Genomic DNA, 20,633 nt, shown 5'->3' with positions numbered 1-20,633 from the left:
TGGGGAGAGGGGATTTGAGTACAGTAATATAAAGATTCATCAGAAAGGATTCATCTGAAGAGTCTGGGTCCCTAGCCCTTTCCTGGGAAGGCTGAGAGGCTGTGGTAGGTGCAGGCTGAGAAATAGACTGCTTAAAAGCCACGAAGGCCTGAAAAGAGTCGAAAGAAGACCTGCCAATCTGCAGGAGCCTCTTGTGTAGTGGAGACATGTTTTGCCTTCTGTTTTTTCATTGCTGGAGAGACCATCTTTTGAAACGTTGGGGACCCAGAAGAATGTCCAAGTTCAAAGTATTCAGGCTGGGGTGAATCGGTAGCAGACATCTGTGGTAAATCCCCAAGTTCCTCAATGCATTCAAACCTGGGTTCCCCCTCAACATCCAGATTGGGAGTTTGTTCCACCTCTTGCGACGTGCTCATGGTTGAAGTCAAGGAGACGTCAGAGGTTTGCTTCAGCCTGTGACTCCATACCTGGAATCAGATGTGCCTCTTGGTTGACTAGCACCTCGGGAGATGCATCGTATGGGTGAGGTGCATAGGAAGGCAGAGGTGTCTTGACCTTATGCTTCTGTGGCTCAGCTTTAGGCCTTAAGGAATCCTCCATGCACTTAGCTAATTTTAGCTGTTTGTTTTTCACATACAAAGGTAGTGAATAAAGCCTGCTTCTAAGGGTCTTAGAAATGAAAGCCTGGCAATACACTGCACGACTTATGGTCGTGGTTGGGGCCTAGGCAAAAAAAAGACACTGGGTACGGCTGTCCTTGCATGGAATTTGCCTTCCACACTGGCACCTGCCCTTCCTGGATGACATAAAATAAGGAGAGAGCTTCTCCAGCGGGGCGCTCACCTGAAAGGAGAAGTTGGAAACACTAGAAACTGTACAACTGATGGTCAGAGCTGGAGTTCTAACTGGTGGCAGAAAAGTTCTGAGGATGATACATTCGTACATCTGTTTTATGGCCTATGTCAGACTGCAGCCAACATCAGACATACTATGTACCCTATATAGTGGTAAAAGAATTTTTAATCTGGCCGACATCCGGCACCTTCTGGCAAGGATATCCCTCAAGTAAATACTGCAGCAAGTGAATAGGATATCCCACTACAGCACCACTGTCAGAATTGCACAGGCAGGACTACCAGCAGCCAGTTGTGGAGTCAGGAGAACACCTGGAACTTATTCACCTGTAAGGCTTTAGACAAGCTGAAGAAAATCTGGATAAATACTCAGTGTTGAAAAAACCTGAAGGGCAAACTTAGTACTGAAAATGATGCACAGCACAGCTGACAAACATTTTGGGGTAAACCTCAAACAGCTATGTGCCTAAAAGCATTCCTCATGTGCAGTGATGTCATCCAAAACCATGTAGCAGCACAGACATGTGACAGTGAAGAGCCAGCATTCCAAACCAGATGCACTTGAAGCGCAGTCTGAAGTGTAAGATATGGCCTAAGACAAACAGGCCTCTCCCTTCTGTGTGCTCAGAAGGCAGGATTGAACCACTGGAACTTAACACAATGGTTTACCTCATGCTCTTCTCCTAAACAGCAAAGGCAATGCTGGTGGGGGTCTTGGTTAATATGATGTCTACAGGGATACTTAAAGCTTCTGACTTTAGGCGATGAATATGGCACCTTTTCTTCACCAAAAGGTATCGGAACTGGAACCCAAACTTTGTGAGCAGCAGAAAACTAGTAGGTGTAGAGGCCTAATGTGCTTTTGTAGTGATGTGACATCGTGTGAATGTAGACAAGTGGTCATGGCTCAAAGCTTGGGCTCTGAGAAAAATGTCAGAATGACTGATGGACAGGAACCAAAGTACGGTCATGTACATTAGAGGTACGATTCTGTTCACTGCTAACACTTCTAGATCCTTCCCAATCAGAAATACTTGGTTACTGTGAAGCACTGAAAAAGCCACTTAACCAGACACTGCTCAGGTTTCAAATTCATTCAGTTCAGAAGACTTGAGTAGAATTACAGGCAAGCAGTGGCCCCAGTGGAAAAGCTCTCATCCTCAACGTTCCAGGGTCTGGAGGTTCAGTTCAGTACTGACTTCCAATCACTGCCTGTGCGGATTCTGCATGTTCTCCATGTACATGTGGGTTTTTTTCCAGGTACTCCGGTAGTTTCCTTGCAAAAGCATATTCTGTTCCATTTGCAGAATGCAGGTTTTTTTGGCATCTTCTGCAGTTAAATGTTCAGATATACAACTTATTGGCAAACTGACACTTCACATATTATATTATGACCTAACATTTCCAGTGACTCTTCTAACAATTCTAAGTAAAAGCCTTATAAACACGTAGTCAAAATGCAAGAGATTGAACCTTATGTCTCTTAACAGCTACTGCATTAACAAATTACTTATCACATTTCCTTCTCAAACTACACAAAATATTGCATATGCATAGCAAATGACACATTTAACATACTAGTTTTCACTAAAGTGAGGCTGCTCCACTGATATCAAGCCAAACAGGTTCCTGGAAGCACATTGTTTGAGAGTTTGTACCCTTTCAAAGAGTAAGTCTTGGGGGGGGGGGGGGGGCTGAGGGAACACAAGTTATCATAAGCTATATGAGCCAAAATTCTAGTCAAATTACAGAACCTTTAAGATGTATTTAATGCAAGATTATCCATACACGTACTGACAAAGAACACTGCTGGAGAAAATGATTGTCACACTAAACAAGGCAAGCTCTTCAGTTTAAGAGAGAAATTGAGCACTGTGATAGACACTGTACCAGCAAGGAACTGTTAATCACGTTTTCCATGCTGTAAACAGCCTAAATAAATGCCAGTGACATAGCACATGGTAGAGCTATTAATAAGTCATGAAGGAACCAGTGACCTGTCAAAATTCTTCAGAGCATGACCAATTCTTAATGTACACACTGACAAATTGACAGCTGCGACAGCCATCATGTCATTACTGCTTCGTTTCTGAGTTTAAAGGAGAACCAGTCAGTACGGTATCACAAACTGGCCAAAGTCGCTGCACTGTTCCCCATGTTCCCATACTCCCTGCTGGTATGGAGTGATGCAAATGGACATTGCCTGGGTATCACGTTAGTGACACAAGTTCTTTATTATCCTCCTGCCTGCTTTCCATTCATCAGTGGAGTCCATTGCATTGCAAGAGCAGCCACGTTTTCCTTAAAGGGACACATTCAGGAATATCAGAGCATAGCTGGTCAGGCTTCCACTATGAACCCTGTAAGATTGTTTCTAACTGTACAACAACGCCAACTGATCATATTAGTTATGGTGCCTCTTACAGTTTACACAATGCTAGCCTTTCTATCAAGGGCTACAAGCCGATCTCTGAAGGTGACTGTAGCCACTAAGGCCTTTATATGAAGGGCTGCAAGCAGATCATTGAAGGTTTCTCTGTAGCCACTAGGGAGGACCAGTTCTTATGTCCAAGTACTGCTTACTCTTCAACTATGTCACAGATCAATGTGACATCCATGTTGATCACTACTGTAACAATCAGGGGCTATTAGCTCTTGTGAAACATTTGTGATCAGACACTTCATTTTTCTGAATACCGTTCTGATCTATTTACCGAATGTTTCTGTATTTTGTAACTTGTTTGCTAATGTTTGTATGGCTACTGTCTAAGAGTATGGCTGAAAACATTTATTTACATTTCTTTACAAGGAAAATCCAACTGGATCATGCAACACTACTGTCCCAGAAGAGATCTAGGGAGAAAAGCTCAGCATTTACATGTCACAAAATAGTACTTTAGGATATACACAAATGTGCTATTTTCCAACTATAAACATAGAAAGACATCTTAAAATAGACTATATACAACTGAGTACATTAAAAATTACACAATGAACAGTTTGTATAATATCTCAGCTAGAGAACAGAATTAAACATTTTGGAAATAATAGGACTTCATAATGATGGCAAATGAAACCCAAGAAATGTGTCAGCATGCATAATGATAATAAACTGTGTGCACAGGAATGCAGTAACAGCAGTTATACATAGCATATTACATTTGAGACTTCTGATCATTGATCCCCCCTTAAGCAGTGTGAGGCAGCACACTATAGACACTACCACAAGCCGATCACCACTGAGCAGTGCCATGCAGACTGTGGACACCACCAAACAATGATCCTCTGCCTACTGACAAACGGCACAGATGCCTAATTTTTTTCATGACAGCAGATCTGTAAAGAGAGAGACTCTGGCAGTAGCACTGCACACTAGACCAATATGCTAGGTCCAAGGATTCCACAGAAAACAACTGCAGTCTGTCGAGTGACTTTGTAATCCTTGACACCTCCTCCAAAGCTGGGATTTCTGGAGGGAAAACAACCAAAAAAGAAAATATATAAGACGAGCCTTAATCAGTGCAAGAGGAGAAAATGTGCTGAATAAGTCCAGCAGGTAACTACTACAGCAGACTGGGACATGCGAGCTGCGACGACAGACTGGGACATACGAGCTGTGACGACAGACTGGGACATACGAGCTGCGACGACAGACTGGGACATGCGAGCTGTGACGACAGACTGGGACATACGAGCTGTGACGACAGACTGGGACATACGAGCTGCGACGACAGACTGGGACATGCGAGCTGCGACGACAGACTGGGACATGCGAGCTGCGACGACAGACTGGGACATGCGAGCTGTGACGACAGACTGGGACATGCGAGCTGTGACGACAGACTGGGACATACGAGCTGTGACGACAGACTGGGACATACGAGCTGTGACGACAGACTGGGACATACGAGCTGTGACGACAGACTGGGACATACGAGCTGTGACGACAGACTGGGACATACGAGCTGTGACGACAGACTGGGACATACGAGCTGTGACGACAGACTGGGACATGCGAGCTGCGACGACAGACTGGGACATACGAGCTGTGACGACAGACTGGGACATACGAGCTGTGACGACAGACTGGGACATACGAGCTGTGACGACAGACTGGGACATACGAGCTGTGACGACAGACTGGGACATACGAGCTGTGACGACAGACTGGGACATACGAGCTGTGACGACAGACTGGGACATGCGAGCTGCGACGACAGACTGGGACATGCGAGCTGCGACGACAGACTGGGACATGCGAGCTGCGACGACAGACTGGGACATACGAGCTGTGACGACAGACTGGGACATACGAGCTGTGACGACCAAGCAATCCTCAGTAGTTTCAGCATAACACAATCCCTCTGCACACCAACAAAACATGGAAGGTTGAGCCTCGCATCTGGCCCAAGCACAGGCATAACCTTGCATTTAACACACCTGAAGAGCACAAGAAAACAGGAAGACCAGTAAAGGTATATTAGCTGCACAAGACTGTCAAATAGGAGACCTTCTATGACATCTAAAAACACAACACAGAAGACAAGTCTGTGCTAGCTATTAGGACAGACGCACAAGTTTTCATGGTAAATAAGATGCAACAGGGGGAATGTGAAAACAGGGTTCAAACCACAGAAAATGCAATACGAGATGCTTAAACCGGGAGGGGAAATTAAGGAAGTTCTACATCAATAAGCAAGCATGGGGAATGCCTGGAATAAGCCTCTAATGCCAGGAACAGGCTTCTTGACAGAAGGCACAAAAATGACACCAGGGTTCCTGCAGACGCACATGCAGGGAGAGGGATCTCGGTAAACAGGTAAGCAAAAAGAACAGAGTCATCATGTGACAGGTTAGTCTGCCAAAAAGACTTACCCCATGGTTTCTACCAAACGATTTTGGTCTACACCACCAAACAATTTAGCGGAGCTGCTAGAAAAACGTACGTTTCCCAGCAAAAAACCTATCAGTCCTGCTCAGAGTCAAATCTAAACTGTCTAATACTAGAAAATAAACATGGGAGAGTCTCCTGCATCCTTCCTAAAATGCAGCAAAACCTTCACAAAAAACTTATCACAAACAACGTGTTACTGTTTTCCTACGAACTTATTTTACTGCTTAAAAAAAGCAAAGTTACCTGAATAACAGCACTGAACCAGCAGGTGTTTCCAACATTCTTAAGTCCAACCGGACAGTTTTCCTGCCTTTTTCTATCATACGGATTTGGAGAATCGCTCCATACTTCAGTATGTGTTCGCTTCAGACTTGCTTTGTTTTCTGCTATACTGGCTTCAAGAACTCTGAAAAGCAGTATCCAAAAAAAATAGATACACATAAGATACTTAAAATCAAAGTGCACTTGCAATCAATAACATCTTTGTTCATTACCTTTTCCTCAGTTAACTTTCTTCTCTGCCTCCCCTGTACCTCCAGAGCATCACAACTTCCACGGCAAGTAAAGTACAGTTTTGTACCTACCATAAATGTAGATGTTAGAGTGGTTATACTGCTGCAGTCATCACACTTGGGTTATCATGTCGTCAGGCGATCCCGCAGTCGGCCGAATCCCAAAGTCTTGGTCCGGCGTCGGTTGTCGTCGCCTCTTCCCTGACGTCAGTGCGGCAGGGGTATAAAAGAGACAGCAGACGCCATTTTCTTCAGTTTTTCTTGCCTCAGATGTCAGGTGCCCCTAAGTAAGAAGGCAATACAATAGCTATGCAACAATACCTTAGTAGATAAGCAATAGTACTAGCTGTTAGTAAATACACCATATAGACCTGCATCCAATAGATTGAGGTGCATGGAGTTGTAACTAACACCCTGGTATGTAGAGGGGATGGAGGGAGGGTAACCTGGACTGCAGCAGTATAACCACTCGAACATCTACATTTATGGTAGGTACAAAACTGTACTATGTTCATCGTGCTATACTGCTGCAGTCATCACACTTTGGTAGAATCCCAAAGCTATGGAAGGGTGGCTGGTACTAAACTGGGTTAGGTGATGCTAGGATGCCCTGCAGAACTGCAGTGGCAAAACCAGCCCTGGTTTTTGAATATAATGGAAGGTTGTAGTGCTTGGTAAAGGTGTGCACTGAACTCCAAGTAGCTGCCTCCAGAATGTCTTTGGTTGGAACCCCTCTGAGAAAGGCTGCTGAGGTTGCAGTAGCCCTGGTAGAATGGGATCTAATATTGACAGGCACTGCCTTCCCATGGTGAGAGTAGCAAAAGCGGATACAATGTGCTATCCATTTGGAGATGGTCTGTTTTGAAATAACCTTTCCTTGTGAACCTGCAGCATATGATACAAAGAGTTGGTCAGTTTTTCTGAAGATCTTTGTCTTATCTAAATAGTAACGTAGCTGTCTGTGAATGTCCAAAGAGTGAAGGAGCCTTTCTCCTTTATTCTGTGGGTTAGGATAAAAGGTGAGTAAATGAATGGTCTGATTCAAAGCCACACTGGATACTACCTTGGGCATGAAGGTAGGGTTAGTTCGTAAAGAGACTCTGTCCTGATGGAAAATGATGAAAGGTTCCACTGCCATAAGTGCTTGTAGTTCTGAGACCCTGCGTGCTGAGGTAATAGCCAGTAACAAGGCTGTTTTCCAAGACAAGTATTGTAGTTCTGCTGAGAATGCTGGTTCAAAAGGAGGTAGTGTTAACTTTTTTAAAACGAAGTTCAGGTCCCAAGTTGGTGTTGGTGGTTTTCTGGGGGGTCTTATATTCTTAGCCCCTCTGAGAAACTGTCTAAGTAAAGGGTGTGAGAAAATTGGGGGATCCGTATTATATTGAGCTGAAATGGCTGAAGCATGGATCTTAATGGAGGAGAAGGAAAGGCCTTTGTGTAGCATCTCAGTTAGGTATTGCAGTATGTGAGGAATGTTTGGAATCCAAGGATTTTGACCTTTAGCCTGGTGCCATGCACAAAATCTTTTCCATTTGTCTGAGTAAGTCTTCCTGGTGCTGGGCCTCCTGGCCTCCATAATTACATTCAGGACGTCCTTTGAGAGAAGTGTTGATTGATAATTTAAGGAATTCTCCATGCAGCTAAACTTAAAGTTCTGAGCTGGCTGTGATGAGTTTGATAGTTTTTCTGAGTCAACAGTAGTGGGAATTTAGGCAAGATCCATGGAGGACTGAGTCAAGTTCCTTAGTAATGGGTACCAGTGCTGGCGTGGCCAGTTCGGAGCAATGAGGATCATTTGTGGTCTCTCTGATCTGACCTTCAGTAATACCTTGGTCAATAGAGGTAGTGGAGGGAAGGCATAGACTGTCAGTGTTGTCCAACTGAATGATAGAGTGTCCACTTTCCAGGCTAGGGAGTGATAAGTCCTTGTGCAGAATTTTTGTAATTGGCAATTGTTGGGGGATGCAAATAGATCTATGTCTGGACATTCCCATCTTTGGGTTATCATTGAAAATACTTGTGGGTGTAGTCTCCACTCGTGGGGGTCTGCCATGTTTCTGCTTAATTCGTCTGCCAATATGTTTTCCTTTCCTGGCAGGAATTGTGCTTGCAGTTGTACTTGATAGGTCAAAGCTGTGTTCCATAAGGTCATAGCCTGTCTGCATAATGGGTAGGAGTGCTTTCCTCCCCGTTTGTTTATGTACCACATAACTGTGGTGTTCTGTCCTTATCAGAAGTCCTGGATGCAAGAGGTCCTTGAAGGCTGTCAGGGCATTTTGAACAGCTAGCATCTCCTTTTGGTTGATGTGAAGGTGTATTTGTTTTGCAGACCATTTGCCCTGTATGCACTGTCCTGCCATGTGTGCTCCCCAGGCGTAGTCTGAAGAATCTGTTGTCATGGTTTGGATTGCTGGATGTAAGATGAACGGAAGACCCTTGTTTGTTTGACATGCTTGAGCCCACCATAGGAACTCTTTTTGAAGGCAGGGAATGATAGGTATATTTGCTTTGAGGCTGTGCCTGTGTTGAGACCATACACTTTTCAGGTACCATTGTAATTTTCTCATATGCAGCTTTGCATATGGGATTAGTGGAATGCATGATGCCATGAACCAAAATGCCTGCAGGATTTTCCTTGCAGTGAGCTGGGTAAAAGTTGCTATCTTTTTGAAGTATTGAGTCAATTGCTTTTGTTTGTCTGGCGTGAGGTAAGCCATCTGGGCCGTTGTATTTAAGCTGGCACCCAGGAATATTATTTGTTGCGAGGGTATTAGTTTTGACTTCTTTTTGTTTACTGTGTACCCTAGGCAACTGAGCAGCTGTGTTACAAAAGCCAGATGCTGTAATAGAATGTCCTTGCTGTCCGCTTGGATCAGGCAGTCGTCCAGATATGGGTAAATTTGTATTCCTCGTTGTCTGCAATATGCAATTACTGATGCTAGGCATTTCGTAAATACTCTGGGCGCAGTAGATAAGCCAAAGGGCAGTGCAGAGAATTGATAATGCGTTGTACCTGCCAAAAATCTGAGGTATCTTCTGCAAACTTGTCTGATAGGGACATGCAGGTATGCCTCTGAGGTCCAACGTTACCAGCCAAGACTCCTTGCCCAGCATGGGAAGGAGCTGCTGTAGAGTGAGCATTTTGAATTTGGGTACCTCCAGGTATGTGTTCAGAATTGAGAGGTCTAAGATGGGCCTCCAGGCTTTGTCCTTTCTTGGGACTAGAAACAGTCTTGAGTAAAAACCTTGACCTTGCTCTTTTGTAGGTACCTTTTGAATTGCTTTCATATCCATGAGAGCTGAAATTTGCATTTGAGCCTCTGCCCATTGGTTTGGAGGCAGATTTGGCATGCCTCTCATCCGAGATAAAGTGTGGAAATGAAATCTGTAGCCTCGGGTAATAATGTCCAGAATCCATTTGTCCTTTGTTATGATGCGCCAATTTTGTGGAAATAGAGCCAGTTTTCCTCCCAAAGGTGCTGCCAGGGCAATTTTGATTGGCAGGCGAAGAGGGAAGTCATTGTGTTTGTTTCCTGAAGGGTTGAGATCTTTCGTCTCCACCTCTGAGTTGTTGTATGCCATTGTCTAGGCCTGAAAGAACCTTGTGGCTGGCCTCTGCCCCTTGGGTGCCTGTACCTACCTCTTTGGGGTCTGTCTGATGCAGGAAAGGACCAGTTTTTTGATGGTCAGTTTCTGCTGAAACGAGGAGGTTGTACCTGTAAAAAATCTTTAACTGTTTGCATAGATTTTGCCTTTTCTTCAAAACTTCCTCTGCTTTGACACCAAATAACACATCTTTCTGCAAGGGGGCATCCAATAACTTTGCTTTGACATGTTCTGGTAAGGCTTGTTCTTTAAGCCAAGCATGCCTACACGTATGACGGACCCTGTGACAGCTGCTCTACATGAGGCTTCCAATGAATCAAAACCACACTGTAAGGTATGATTTCCCACTTGTTCTGCTGCATGCAGCAAATCCTGTATCTCTTTCAAATCTAGTTAATCTGTCTGAGGGATCAGCTTCTGCTTTAACTGTGTAATCAAACACTGTTGGTATTTTAGCATGTGGAATTAGCAGTTTAATGCCCTCATGGCCAAAGTGGCAGTAGTATACACTTTCTTTCCCCTTCTGAAAGAGATTCCAGAGCATTAGAAAGATGGGGAAAGAGAGTGGATTTTTAGCAGTAGAGGCCTTAACCCCTTTGGGACCCTGAGAAATGGTCTCGGGGTCTGCATTAGGGCTTTTGTATAGAAACTTATGAGTATCAGGAACTTGGTAGTATCTGTCTGGCTTAGCTGGAGCTGGAGGTAAGGAATCTGGGTTTAAACTGGATTCAGAGAAAACATCATCCAGAATGTCTAAAACTGGAGGAATTGCCAGGGGTCTATGCTGTGGAAGAAGAAACTCACGGAGTCTTTTCTTGGAGTCAGAGTAATCTTGGCCTTCCCAGTGGAAGTGTTTCCTCATGGTGTGCAAAGTTTCCCCAAAAGAGTGGTCTTCGGGGGGGAGACAGAGGGAATGGGCTCTTCAGCATCTGAGTCTTCATAAGGAGGGAAGGAATAATCCCGGTCGTCAGAGTTGCCTGAGGAAATGGATGCTTGGTCAGAGGAAGGAAAATCTTCCTCCAGTCTAGGCCTTTTATCAGGAGGGGGTTGGGATCCTCTGATAAGGGTAATTAAATCCTCAGCCATCTTAAGCATCTGTTTTTTAGGCATAGGGGCCTGTGGGGTGGTGTGTGGCCCCGGTTTTCTAACTTTCAAAGGGGCTTTGAGCTTAGCATAAGGCTTGGCAGGGGCAGTTGTCGGTTTGAAAACACTCTCTGAGACCGAAGGTCTATTCAAAGTTTCCGGATCCCCATCGGGGCTGGCGTCCGAGGAGTTCTGTGGAACCGGATCCTGAGGCCCAACGGTTTCTGTTTGGGATGTCGTCAGAAATTCTGAATCAGCGGTAGTCAGGGGCTGCGAAGGCGCCTCGCTGAAAACCGGAGTACTGGCATCAGGCCTTGCTGAGGCCTCTGTATCTGGTCTTGGCCTTGGCTGCCGGTCCTTATCTTTGCGTTTTTTTAATCATTGCTGATGTCGGTTGCTCCGACGGCATGCTATAGTTAAATTTTCTGCCAAAATAATGCTGGGCGAATTCTGCCCGACGCTTTATTGTACGTTTGTTGAACCTAGCACAGAACCGACAACCAGAGACGTCGTGGTCTGGGCCTAGGCAAGGAATACAATAAGAATGAAAATCCTTATGAGGTATTTGCTTCCCACAAGAAATACAATTATTAACTTTGTCTGACATCGGTCTGAGGCAAGAAAAGTTTCCCCAACGGGGTACTTCCCTTTAGAGAAGACTTCAGGCTGAAACTCTATTTGAAAATTTCAGGAGCTGGCCGACCGGCACTTGCAAACTGCTTCTGCTTCGGGCACCGCGCGGCAAGAAAGACTGAAGAAAATGGCGTCGGCTGTCTCTTTTATACCCCTGCCGTACTGACGTCAGGGAAGAGGCGACGACAACCAACGCCGGACCAAGACTTTGGGATTCGGCCGACTGCCGGACCGCCTGACGACAGGATAACCCAAGTGTGATGACTGCAGCAGTATAGCACGATGAACATCTACCTGCACAACCATCACCCAGCAGCCAGGAAGATTAGGTTATTTTCCGTAAGCCTTACCAAACCCTTCTATGGATGGTTTAAATGCCTATGATGAGGATGCAGTGGTGGGTGGAAGGGTAGTAAAGTCGCTCATTTCCAAGGTTGGTAATACCCACAAAGAACCCTGCTCTCATAGAAGCAGATGCCTCTTCACTGGTCTCCTGTCTCTCCCAGGAAGCCTTCTTAAGATACATGCCCAAGAGACACACATTCCTCAGTCTCTTCTCCAAGGAGGTGTGGATAATTGAACCCCAATATTCCTCCTCTTTTGAAGAGTCTGCTCCTCGGATGCCTGGCCTGTTAACTGAACCCAGATCAGCAGAGTCATAATCAGAGCCATTTCTCTATGCCACAAAGCCAGGCAGTTGAGCTTTGTCAAAGGAAATGCACGTTGAGGCACAAGTGAACATGATCATACACAACTGCTGTGTAACACCACCCTTCAATAACCAAAACTGACTGTGCTGATCATACACAACTGCTTTGTAACAACACCCTTCAATAACCAAAACGGACGGTGCTGATCATACACAACTGCTGTTTAACAATACCATTCAATAACCAAAACGGGCGGTGCTACTAGGACTAAGCAACAAAGCAGTAATAAGATTTAAACATTAACAATACCATTCAATAACCAAAACGGACGGTGCTAGTAGCACTATACAACGAAGCAGTAATACGATTTAAACATTAACAACACCCTTCAATAACCAAAACGGACGGTGCTACTAGCACTATACAACGAAGCAGTAATACGATTTAAACATTAACAACACCCTTCAATAACCAAAACGGACGGTGCTACTAGCACTGTGCAACGAAGCAGTAATAAGATTTAAACATTAACAATACCCTTCAATAACCAAAACGGACGGTGCTACTAGCACTATACAACGAAGCAGTAATAAGATTTAAACATTAATACCCTTCAATAACCAAAACGGACGGTGCTACTAGCACTGTGCAACGAAGCAGTAATAAGATTTAAACATTAACGACACCCTTCAATAACCAAAACGGATGGTGCTACTAGCACTATGCAACGAAGCAGTACTAAGATTTAAACATTAACAATACCCTTCAATAACCAAAACGGACGGTGCTACTAGCACTGTGCAACGAAGCAGTAATACAATTAAAACATTAACAATACCCTTCAATAACCAAAACCGACGGTGCTACTAGCACTATACAATGAAGCAGTAATAAGATTTAAACATTAACAATACCCTTCAATAACCAAAACGGACGGTGTTACTAGCACTATACAACAAAGCAGTAATACAATTTAAACATTAACAATACCCTTCAATAACCAAAACGGACGGTGCTACTAGGACTATGCAACGAAGCAGTAATAAGATTTAAACATTAACAATACCCTTCAATAACCAAAATGGACAGTGCTACTAGCACTATACAACGAAGCAGTAATAAGATTTAAACATTTTCCTGCTGTGGTAGCATTAATGAAAATCACTGTCACCGAGGAAAACTGCTTACAATGAAAAGGAGCGACTGCTGTTCAAGCTACAATGCCTGCTAACTTGCTTACATGCCACAGCAGACATGGAGATGCAGAGCCATCTTACCAGGTCGAAACGAGTAACAAATGACAAGTAGTACAAGACCTAACAAAATTACTGTACCGCTGGGAACTCCGCAAACTTATTCTGAAGGCGGCAAGACTGAAACAAGTATGTTATCCGAGGGCTTTACCCAAAGGGTACAAGGTTTGATTCCAACTTCTGCTTATGGGCTAGGCAGGTAATACTCTGCAGACTGAAATTCACAGGTAAAAACAAATACCTGGCTAAATTCAATATTGCGAGGCTAACAAAGTTCTTCTACTATTTCATGAGACTAATGTAAAAACAATAACTTAATTAAAATTAAAGAAATTAAAGCAAAATTGATCTACCTTCAACCCCCCATCCCCATTTTTTACTTGGGGACAGGGTGTTGTCAAATGTCATCATCTCTCTGTTCAGTGGCAATGTACCTTCTTAGACACTCGTGGTCGACTGCCGCAGGTCTTCTCTCACACAGTTCATTATAGTACATCTGTGCAGGTCTTCACTTGGGGACAAGGAAATGAACCACAGACTTTTGTTCAGACTTGGCCCACATGCACCATCTGGTGAGTGACTTTTGTTCAGGCTCGTCCCAGATGCATCATCTGGTGGGAGCATATTGGGAATCCAACTCTAAACCACAGAAGCAGGTCGTGAACACATAACAGCCTAAATTCTCCAAGTTCCACAGGATCTTCATGCTCGGGGCTTAACTTTCAGGCCATTCCTAACAGCAGGAAAACAGGACTCAATTCTATCTTTCCAGGGTGCTTTGGTTCATCCAGAAGATAAAGCAAGCATGTTAAGTTACAGACACCAGGCACGTAATGATGTTATTCAGAATCTGGTGGTTAGTTAAAAAGATAAAGCCTTTTCACAGCTGATGACAGCAGTGATGCAGCATATCGTGCTCCCTCCATCAGCAACATAACACTACCTGCAAAATAAAGGAATGTCACAAGTGTCCCAGTGCTTGTTTGAAACAAAATGCTGTAAACTCTACAAATCAGTGAATTAGGCAGTAGGACACTAGTTATTGTCACAGTGCAGAGCAGCTTCAGCCAGCAATAAAAATCATAGGACAAGTATCTGAAGAAGCAACCAAACTTCTGACTGGTCTGCTGAGATGGAGTGGGGGGTGCCATTAAGCATTTGATTGGGTGAGTAATAGATTTAGAGAAGGGGAAACAGAGAAACAAGGGGGCTGGAGGGTGGGAAACCAGGACTGCAACAGTGAATACACCAACATCTACATTTATGGTAAGTGTACACAACTGTACTAGGTTCTTTGTGTTTCACTGTTTTGCTGTTGCAGTCATTACATTTGGGTAGAATCCCAAAGCTATGGTTGGGAGGCTGGAGCTAAACAGCATTAGGTGTGGCTATAAGGCCCTGCAGAACTGCAGTGGCAAAGCCTGCCCTGGCAAATGATAAAGCTTTTAAAAGTGTGAACAGAACTCCAAGTAGCAGCCTCTAGAATGTCTTTGGTTGGTACTCCTCTGAGAAAGGCTGCTAAAGTAGCTGCAGCTCTGGTGGAACAAGATCTAATGCCCTTGGGCACAGGTCTACCCATGGTGTAAGTAGCGGAAACAAATGCAGTGGCTTATCCACTTTCAAATAGCCTTTCCTTCTGATCCTGCAGCCTATGTCACTAGTAATTGGTCAGTTTTTCTTAGAGCTTTAGTCCTGCTCAAGTGGAATCTTGGCTGGCTGTGTACGTCCAAGAAATGCAGAATTCTCTCCCCCTTGTTCTGCGGATTTGGATAAAAGGTTGGCAGATGAATAGTTTGGTTAAGAGCCAAACTGGAAACCACCTTAGGCATAAATGTTGGATTTGTCCTCAGACACCCTTGCCTGGGTAAAATATAATAAAAGGCTCCACAGCCATGAGGGCCTGTAGCTCTGAGACTCTTCTTGCTGAAGTAATTGCTAGTAGCAGAGCTGCTTTCCATAAGAACTTTATATCAACAGTAGCAGCTGGTTCAAATGGAGGCAGGGTGAGCTTTTCCAACACATAACTTGAGGTCCCATGCAGGTATTGGTGATCTTCTAGGAAGCCTTAAATTTTTGGCTCCTCTAAGATACTGCTTTAGTAAAGGATGAGAAAAGATTGGTGGCTCTGTATTGTAATGAGCCGAAATGGCAGAGGCATGGATTTTAATTGATGAGAAAGATAGGCCTTTATCAAGCATCTCAGTTAAGTATTGCAATATCTGAGGAATATTTGGTTCTGCTGTATAGGTTCCTTGTGCTTGATTCAAAGCACAGAATCTCTTCCATTTATCAGCATAAGATTTTCTAGTACTAGGCCTTCTGGCTCCCAAAATGACATCCATCACAGCTTTACTGCAAGGTGTTATTTGTATAACTACATGATCAGCCATGTTGCCAGGTTCAGTGTCTGGAGTTGATTGTGCAGGATCTGATGGTTTTGCTGGGACAGTAGTTGAGGTCTTTGAGGTAAGGTCCAAGCTGGGTATTGAAACAAGTTCCTTAGGATTGGGTACCAGTATTGGCGGGGCCAGTCCAGGGCAATTAGTATAATCTTTGGTTTCTCTTGTCTGACTTTTAGGAGGACCTTGGGAAGAAGAGGCAAAGGAGGAAAGGCGTAAACTGATAGGATGTTCATAGTGTTTCACTGTTGCAGTCATTACACTTGGGTTATCCTGTTGGCAGGCTACCCGCAGTCGGCCTGAATTCCAAAGTCTTGGTCCGGCGTCGGTTGCTGTCGCCTCTTCCCTGACGTCAGGGTGCCAGGGGTATAAAAGATGCAGCCAATGCCATTTTCTTCAGTCCTTCTTGCCGCGTGGTGCCCGAAGCAAAAGCAGTTCGCAAGTGCCGGTCGGCTGACTCCTGAGTTTTCAAAGACGAATTTCAGATCCAAAATCTTCATTAAAGCTAAGTACCCAGTTGGGGAAACTTTTTTCTTGCTCCAGACCGAGGTCAGAAAAAGTTAACAATTGTATTTCTTGTGGAAAGCAAATACCTCATAAGGATTTTCATTCTTACTGTATTCCTTGCCTAGGCCCTGATCACAACGCTGCTAGCTGTTGGTTTTGCGCTAGATTTAACCAACGCACTATTAAGCATCGGTACGATTTTGCCTTTCATTACTTTGGCCGAAGATTCAACTATATAACGCCGTCGGAACAGCCGATGACCGGAGTTTACAAAAAGCGCAAGGAAAAAGTAAAGGACAGGCATCCGAGGTCCAAAACAGACGACAAGGCTACCGCTAAGCCAGTCGTCGGTTCTCATGGAGGTGCTTTTGCAGCCCCTGACTCCCGCTGCCTCAGAGCCACAGGCCATTGCCGACTCCCACGTGGAGCCAACTAGGCCTCTGGATACTCAAGGTATTGGACACTCGGAAACTATCCCCTCAGATGGGTCCGGAGCCGCTGAGCAGGCATCAGCTTCGGAGGGTGTTTTCAGACCTACAGAGTTATATGTTAAGCCAACCACAGCTTCAAAGACTAAAGCAGCTCTAAAGACAAAAAAAAAACAAGTACAGCATTCTCCTGGACAGACTTCCATGCCTAAAAAACAGATGCTCAAAATGGCCAAAGACCTAATTACTTTGATCAAGGGTTCCCATCCCCCTCCTGACAAGAGGCCTAGGAAAGAGACAGAATATGAATCTTCAGATCAGGTTTCCATTTCCTCTGACTCCTCCTCTGAGCAGGAATACTCTCTTCCTCCCTATGAGGATTCTGATGCTGAAGAATCTATCCCTTCAGCCTCTCTTCCTGAGGATTATTCTTTTGGGGAAACCCTGCATACCATGAGGGAGCACTTCCACTGGTAGAGCCAAGACTACTCAGAATCTAAGAAAAGGCTTAGAGATTTCCTTTTACTACCTCAGCACAGGCCTCTTGCTATTCCCCCTGTGTTAGACATTGTGGATGATGTATTTTCAGAGTCCGGCCTTTCTTCTGACTCTTTACCCCCTGCCCCTGTTAAACCAGACACATACTACAGGGTTCCGGATTCACGTGTATTTATTTATAAAAACCCTGCTGCTGACCCAGAAACCATTTCTCAGGGTCCCAAAGGGGTCAAGGCTTCCACTGCAAAAAATCCTATTCCCTCTGATAGGGATTCAAGTGCACTAGACAGATGGGGGAAAAAGGTTTACACTTCTGCTACTTTGGCTGTGAGAGGCATTAAACTGTCAATTTCATATGCTTAAATATCAGCAATACTTAATATCACTGCTTAAACAGAAAATGTTGACTAATTCTGATTGTGCAGAAAATAAGGAAATGCGGGATTTATTACATGCACCTGAACAAGTGGGAAAGCATACATTGCAATGTGGTTTTGATTCTCTGGAGGCCTCTTGCAGGGCCGCAGTTACAGGTTCTGTCATTAGAAGGCATGCTTGGTTAAAGGAACAGAATCTGCCTGATCATGTTAAAGCAAAATTATTAGATGCTCCATTACAGCATGATACCTTATTTGGTGTTAAAGCAGAGGAGGTGTTGAAGAAAGTGGTGGACAAAGCGAAATCTATGCAAACAGTAAAGGATTTCTTACAGGTACAGCCACCCAGATTTAGCAGGAACTGGCCTACAAAGAATTGGTCCTTTCCAGTGTCAGACAGGCCACAAAGAGGCAGGTACAGATGTCCCAGAGGCAGACCCCAGCCCCAGGGCTCATACAGGCCTAAACAGTGGGGCGCTTCTACCTCCAAAAGCGGAGAAGACAAATCACAGCCATACAGGAAACAGTCCCAATGACTTTCCTCTGCCTGCACCAAGCACTTATTCTTTGGCAGCCCCCTTGGGGAGAAAACTAGCACTTTTTTCTCAGAATTGGCACAGGATCACCCAGGACGAATGGGTCTTGAATATATAGTGTCCCAGGGCTACAGGTTCCACTTTCACACCCCGACAAGGGCAAAAGGTATGCCAGACCTGCCACACAATCAATGGGCAGAGGAGCAAAAACAAGTTTCATCCCTCATGGACATGAGGGCCATTCAGCAAGTACCACAGCAGGAGCAGGGGCAAGGATTTTACTCAAGACTTTTCTTGGTACCCAGAAAGGACAAAGCCTGGGGACCAATACTGGACCTGTCTATTCTAAATACTTTTCCGGACGTTCCAAAATTCAAAATGTTGACTCTGCAGCAGCTTCTGCCCATGCTGGGCAAGAAGGCTTGGCTTGTAACTTTGGACCTAAAAGAGGCATACCTGCATGTACCAATCAGACAATCTTGCAGAAGATACCTCAGATTCATAGTTGGTTCAATGCACTACCAATTCTCTGCACTGCCCTTTGGCTTATCTACTGCGCCCAGGGTCTTCACAAAATGCCTGGCACCAGTAATTGCATTCTGCAGACAGAGGAATTCAAATATATCCTTATCTGGACGACTGCCTTATTCAAGCAGAGAACAAGGACATTTTACTAAAACATCTGGCGTTTGTAAAAAGATTATTAATTTGCCTAGGGTACACAGTAAACGAAAATAAATCAAAACTAGTACCCTCTCAAGAGATAATATTCCTGGGTGCAAGCTTAAATACAATTGCCCAGATGGCTTATCTCACGCCAGACAAACAAAGGCAACTGACTTCTTACTTCAAAATGTTGGCAACGAAGACCCAGTTATCTGCAAGAAAAATTCTGCAGGCTTTGGGCCTTCATGGCATCCTGCATTCTACTAATTCCATATGCCAGATTGCATATAAGGAAACTACAATGGTATCTAAAAAGTGTTTGGACTCAACATTGCCACAGCCTGGAAACATTAAATTACCCTCCTTCCTTGCCTGTAACAGGAGTTTCGATGGTGGGCACAGGCCTGTCACCACAACAAGGGACAGCCATTCAACCAACCCACAGCCAGTCAATAACACATGCATCAGATTATGCCTGGGGAGCCCACATGGCAGGAAAATGTATTCAGGGCACATGGCCCACAAGCCAAAGGCATCTTCATATCAATCAAAAAGAGAGGTTAGCTGTTCAGAATGCCCTGACAGCTTTCAAGGATCTACTTCATCCAGGACAATTACTGATAAGGACTGACAATACTACAGACATGTGGTACCATAAACAAGCAGGGAGGCACACATTCCTACCCCTTCTGCAGACAAGCCATGACTTTGTGGGACACAGCATTGACTTAAGTACACCTGCAAGCACAATTCCTGCAAGGAAAGATAAATACTCTGGCAGACGAATTAAGCAGAAACCTCATGGATCCCCACGAGTGGAAACTGAATCCACAAGTCTTCAGCATGATAACAAAGGAATGGGGATGCCCAGACATAGATCTATTTGCCTCCCACCACAACTGCCAACTACAGAGGTTCTGTACGAGGACTTATCACAAGCAAGCATGGAAAGTGGATGCGCTATCATTCAGCTGGGAAACCCTAACAGTTTATGCCTTTCCTCCTCTGCCTCTCCTCGCCAAGGTACTCCTAAAGGTCAGACAAGAGAAGCCAAAAATGATTCTGATTGCCCCAGACTGGCCCTGCCAGCACTGGTACCCAATCCTAAAGAGCTTGTCTCAAGGCCCAGCCTGGACATTACCTCTAATTCCTCACTTACTGACCCAACAAAACAATCAGATCCTGCACAGCCCACTCAGGACCCTAAATCTGGCAGCATGGCGGATAATTAGCCATTCAGAACACACCTCTCTCTAAAGCAGTGATGGATGTTATTTTGGAAGCCAGGAGGCCCAGTACCAGAAAATCTTATGCAGAAAAATGGAAGAGATTCTGCGTTTGGAACCAGGCACAAGGAATTAACATGGTGGTACCAAATATTCCACAGATTTTGCAATACCCAACTGAGATGCTGGACAAAGGCCTATCCTTTTCATCAATTAAAATCCATGCCTCTGCCATTTCAGCTCATTACAATACGGGACCACCTCTTTTTTCTCATCCATTGCTAAGGCAGTACCTCAGAGGGGTCAAAAATTTAAGACCCCCAAGGAGAGCACCAATACCTGCATGGGACCTCAACTATGACTTGGAAAAACTCCCACTGCCGCCATTTGAGCCAGCCAATACAGCTGAGATAAAGTTATCATCATGGAAAGCAGCTCTGCTCCTAGCAATAACCTCTGCAAGATGAGTCTCAGAGTTACAGGCACTCATGGCTGTGGAACCTTTTATCAT

General features: G+C 44.6%; 1 protein-coding gene across 1 annotated transcript in view; it reads right to left on the bottom strand.

Moving 5' to 3' along the window:
* The window catches only part of USP25 (ubiquitin specific peptidase 25), a 2,531,105-nt gene that overhangs the window by 1,835,894 nt on the left and 674,578 nt on the right, over nt 1-20,633 (bottom strand). Inside the window, exon 5 of the mRNA XM_044071806.1 lies at nt 5,992-6,154. Within this exon, the coding sequence (XP_043927741.1) occupies nt 5,992-6,154 (163 nt within the window). The remainder of the gene's footprint in view (nt 1-5,991; nt 6,155-20,633) is intronic.

Source organism: Protopterus annectens, chromosome 5.part0, assembly GCF_019279795.1.
Source record: "Protopterus annectens isolate FY-2018-M chromosome 5.part0, PAN1.0, whole genome shotgun sequence".
Lineage (NCBI taxonomy): Eukaryota > Metazoa > Chordata > Ceratodontiformes > Protopteridae > Protopterus > Protopterus annectens.
The sequence above is the reverse complement of the archived record's forward strand: the minus strand, read 5'-3'. Positions and strand labels throughout refer to the sequence as shown.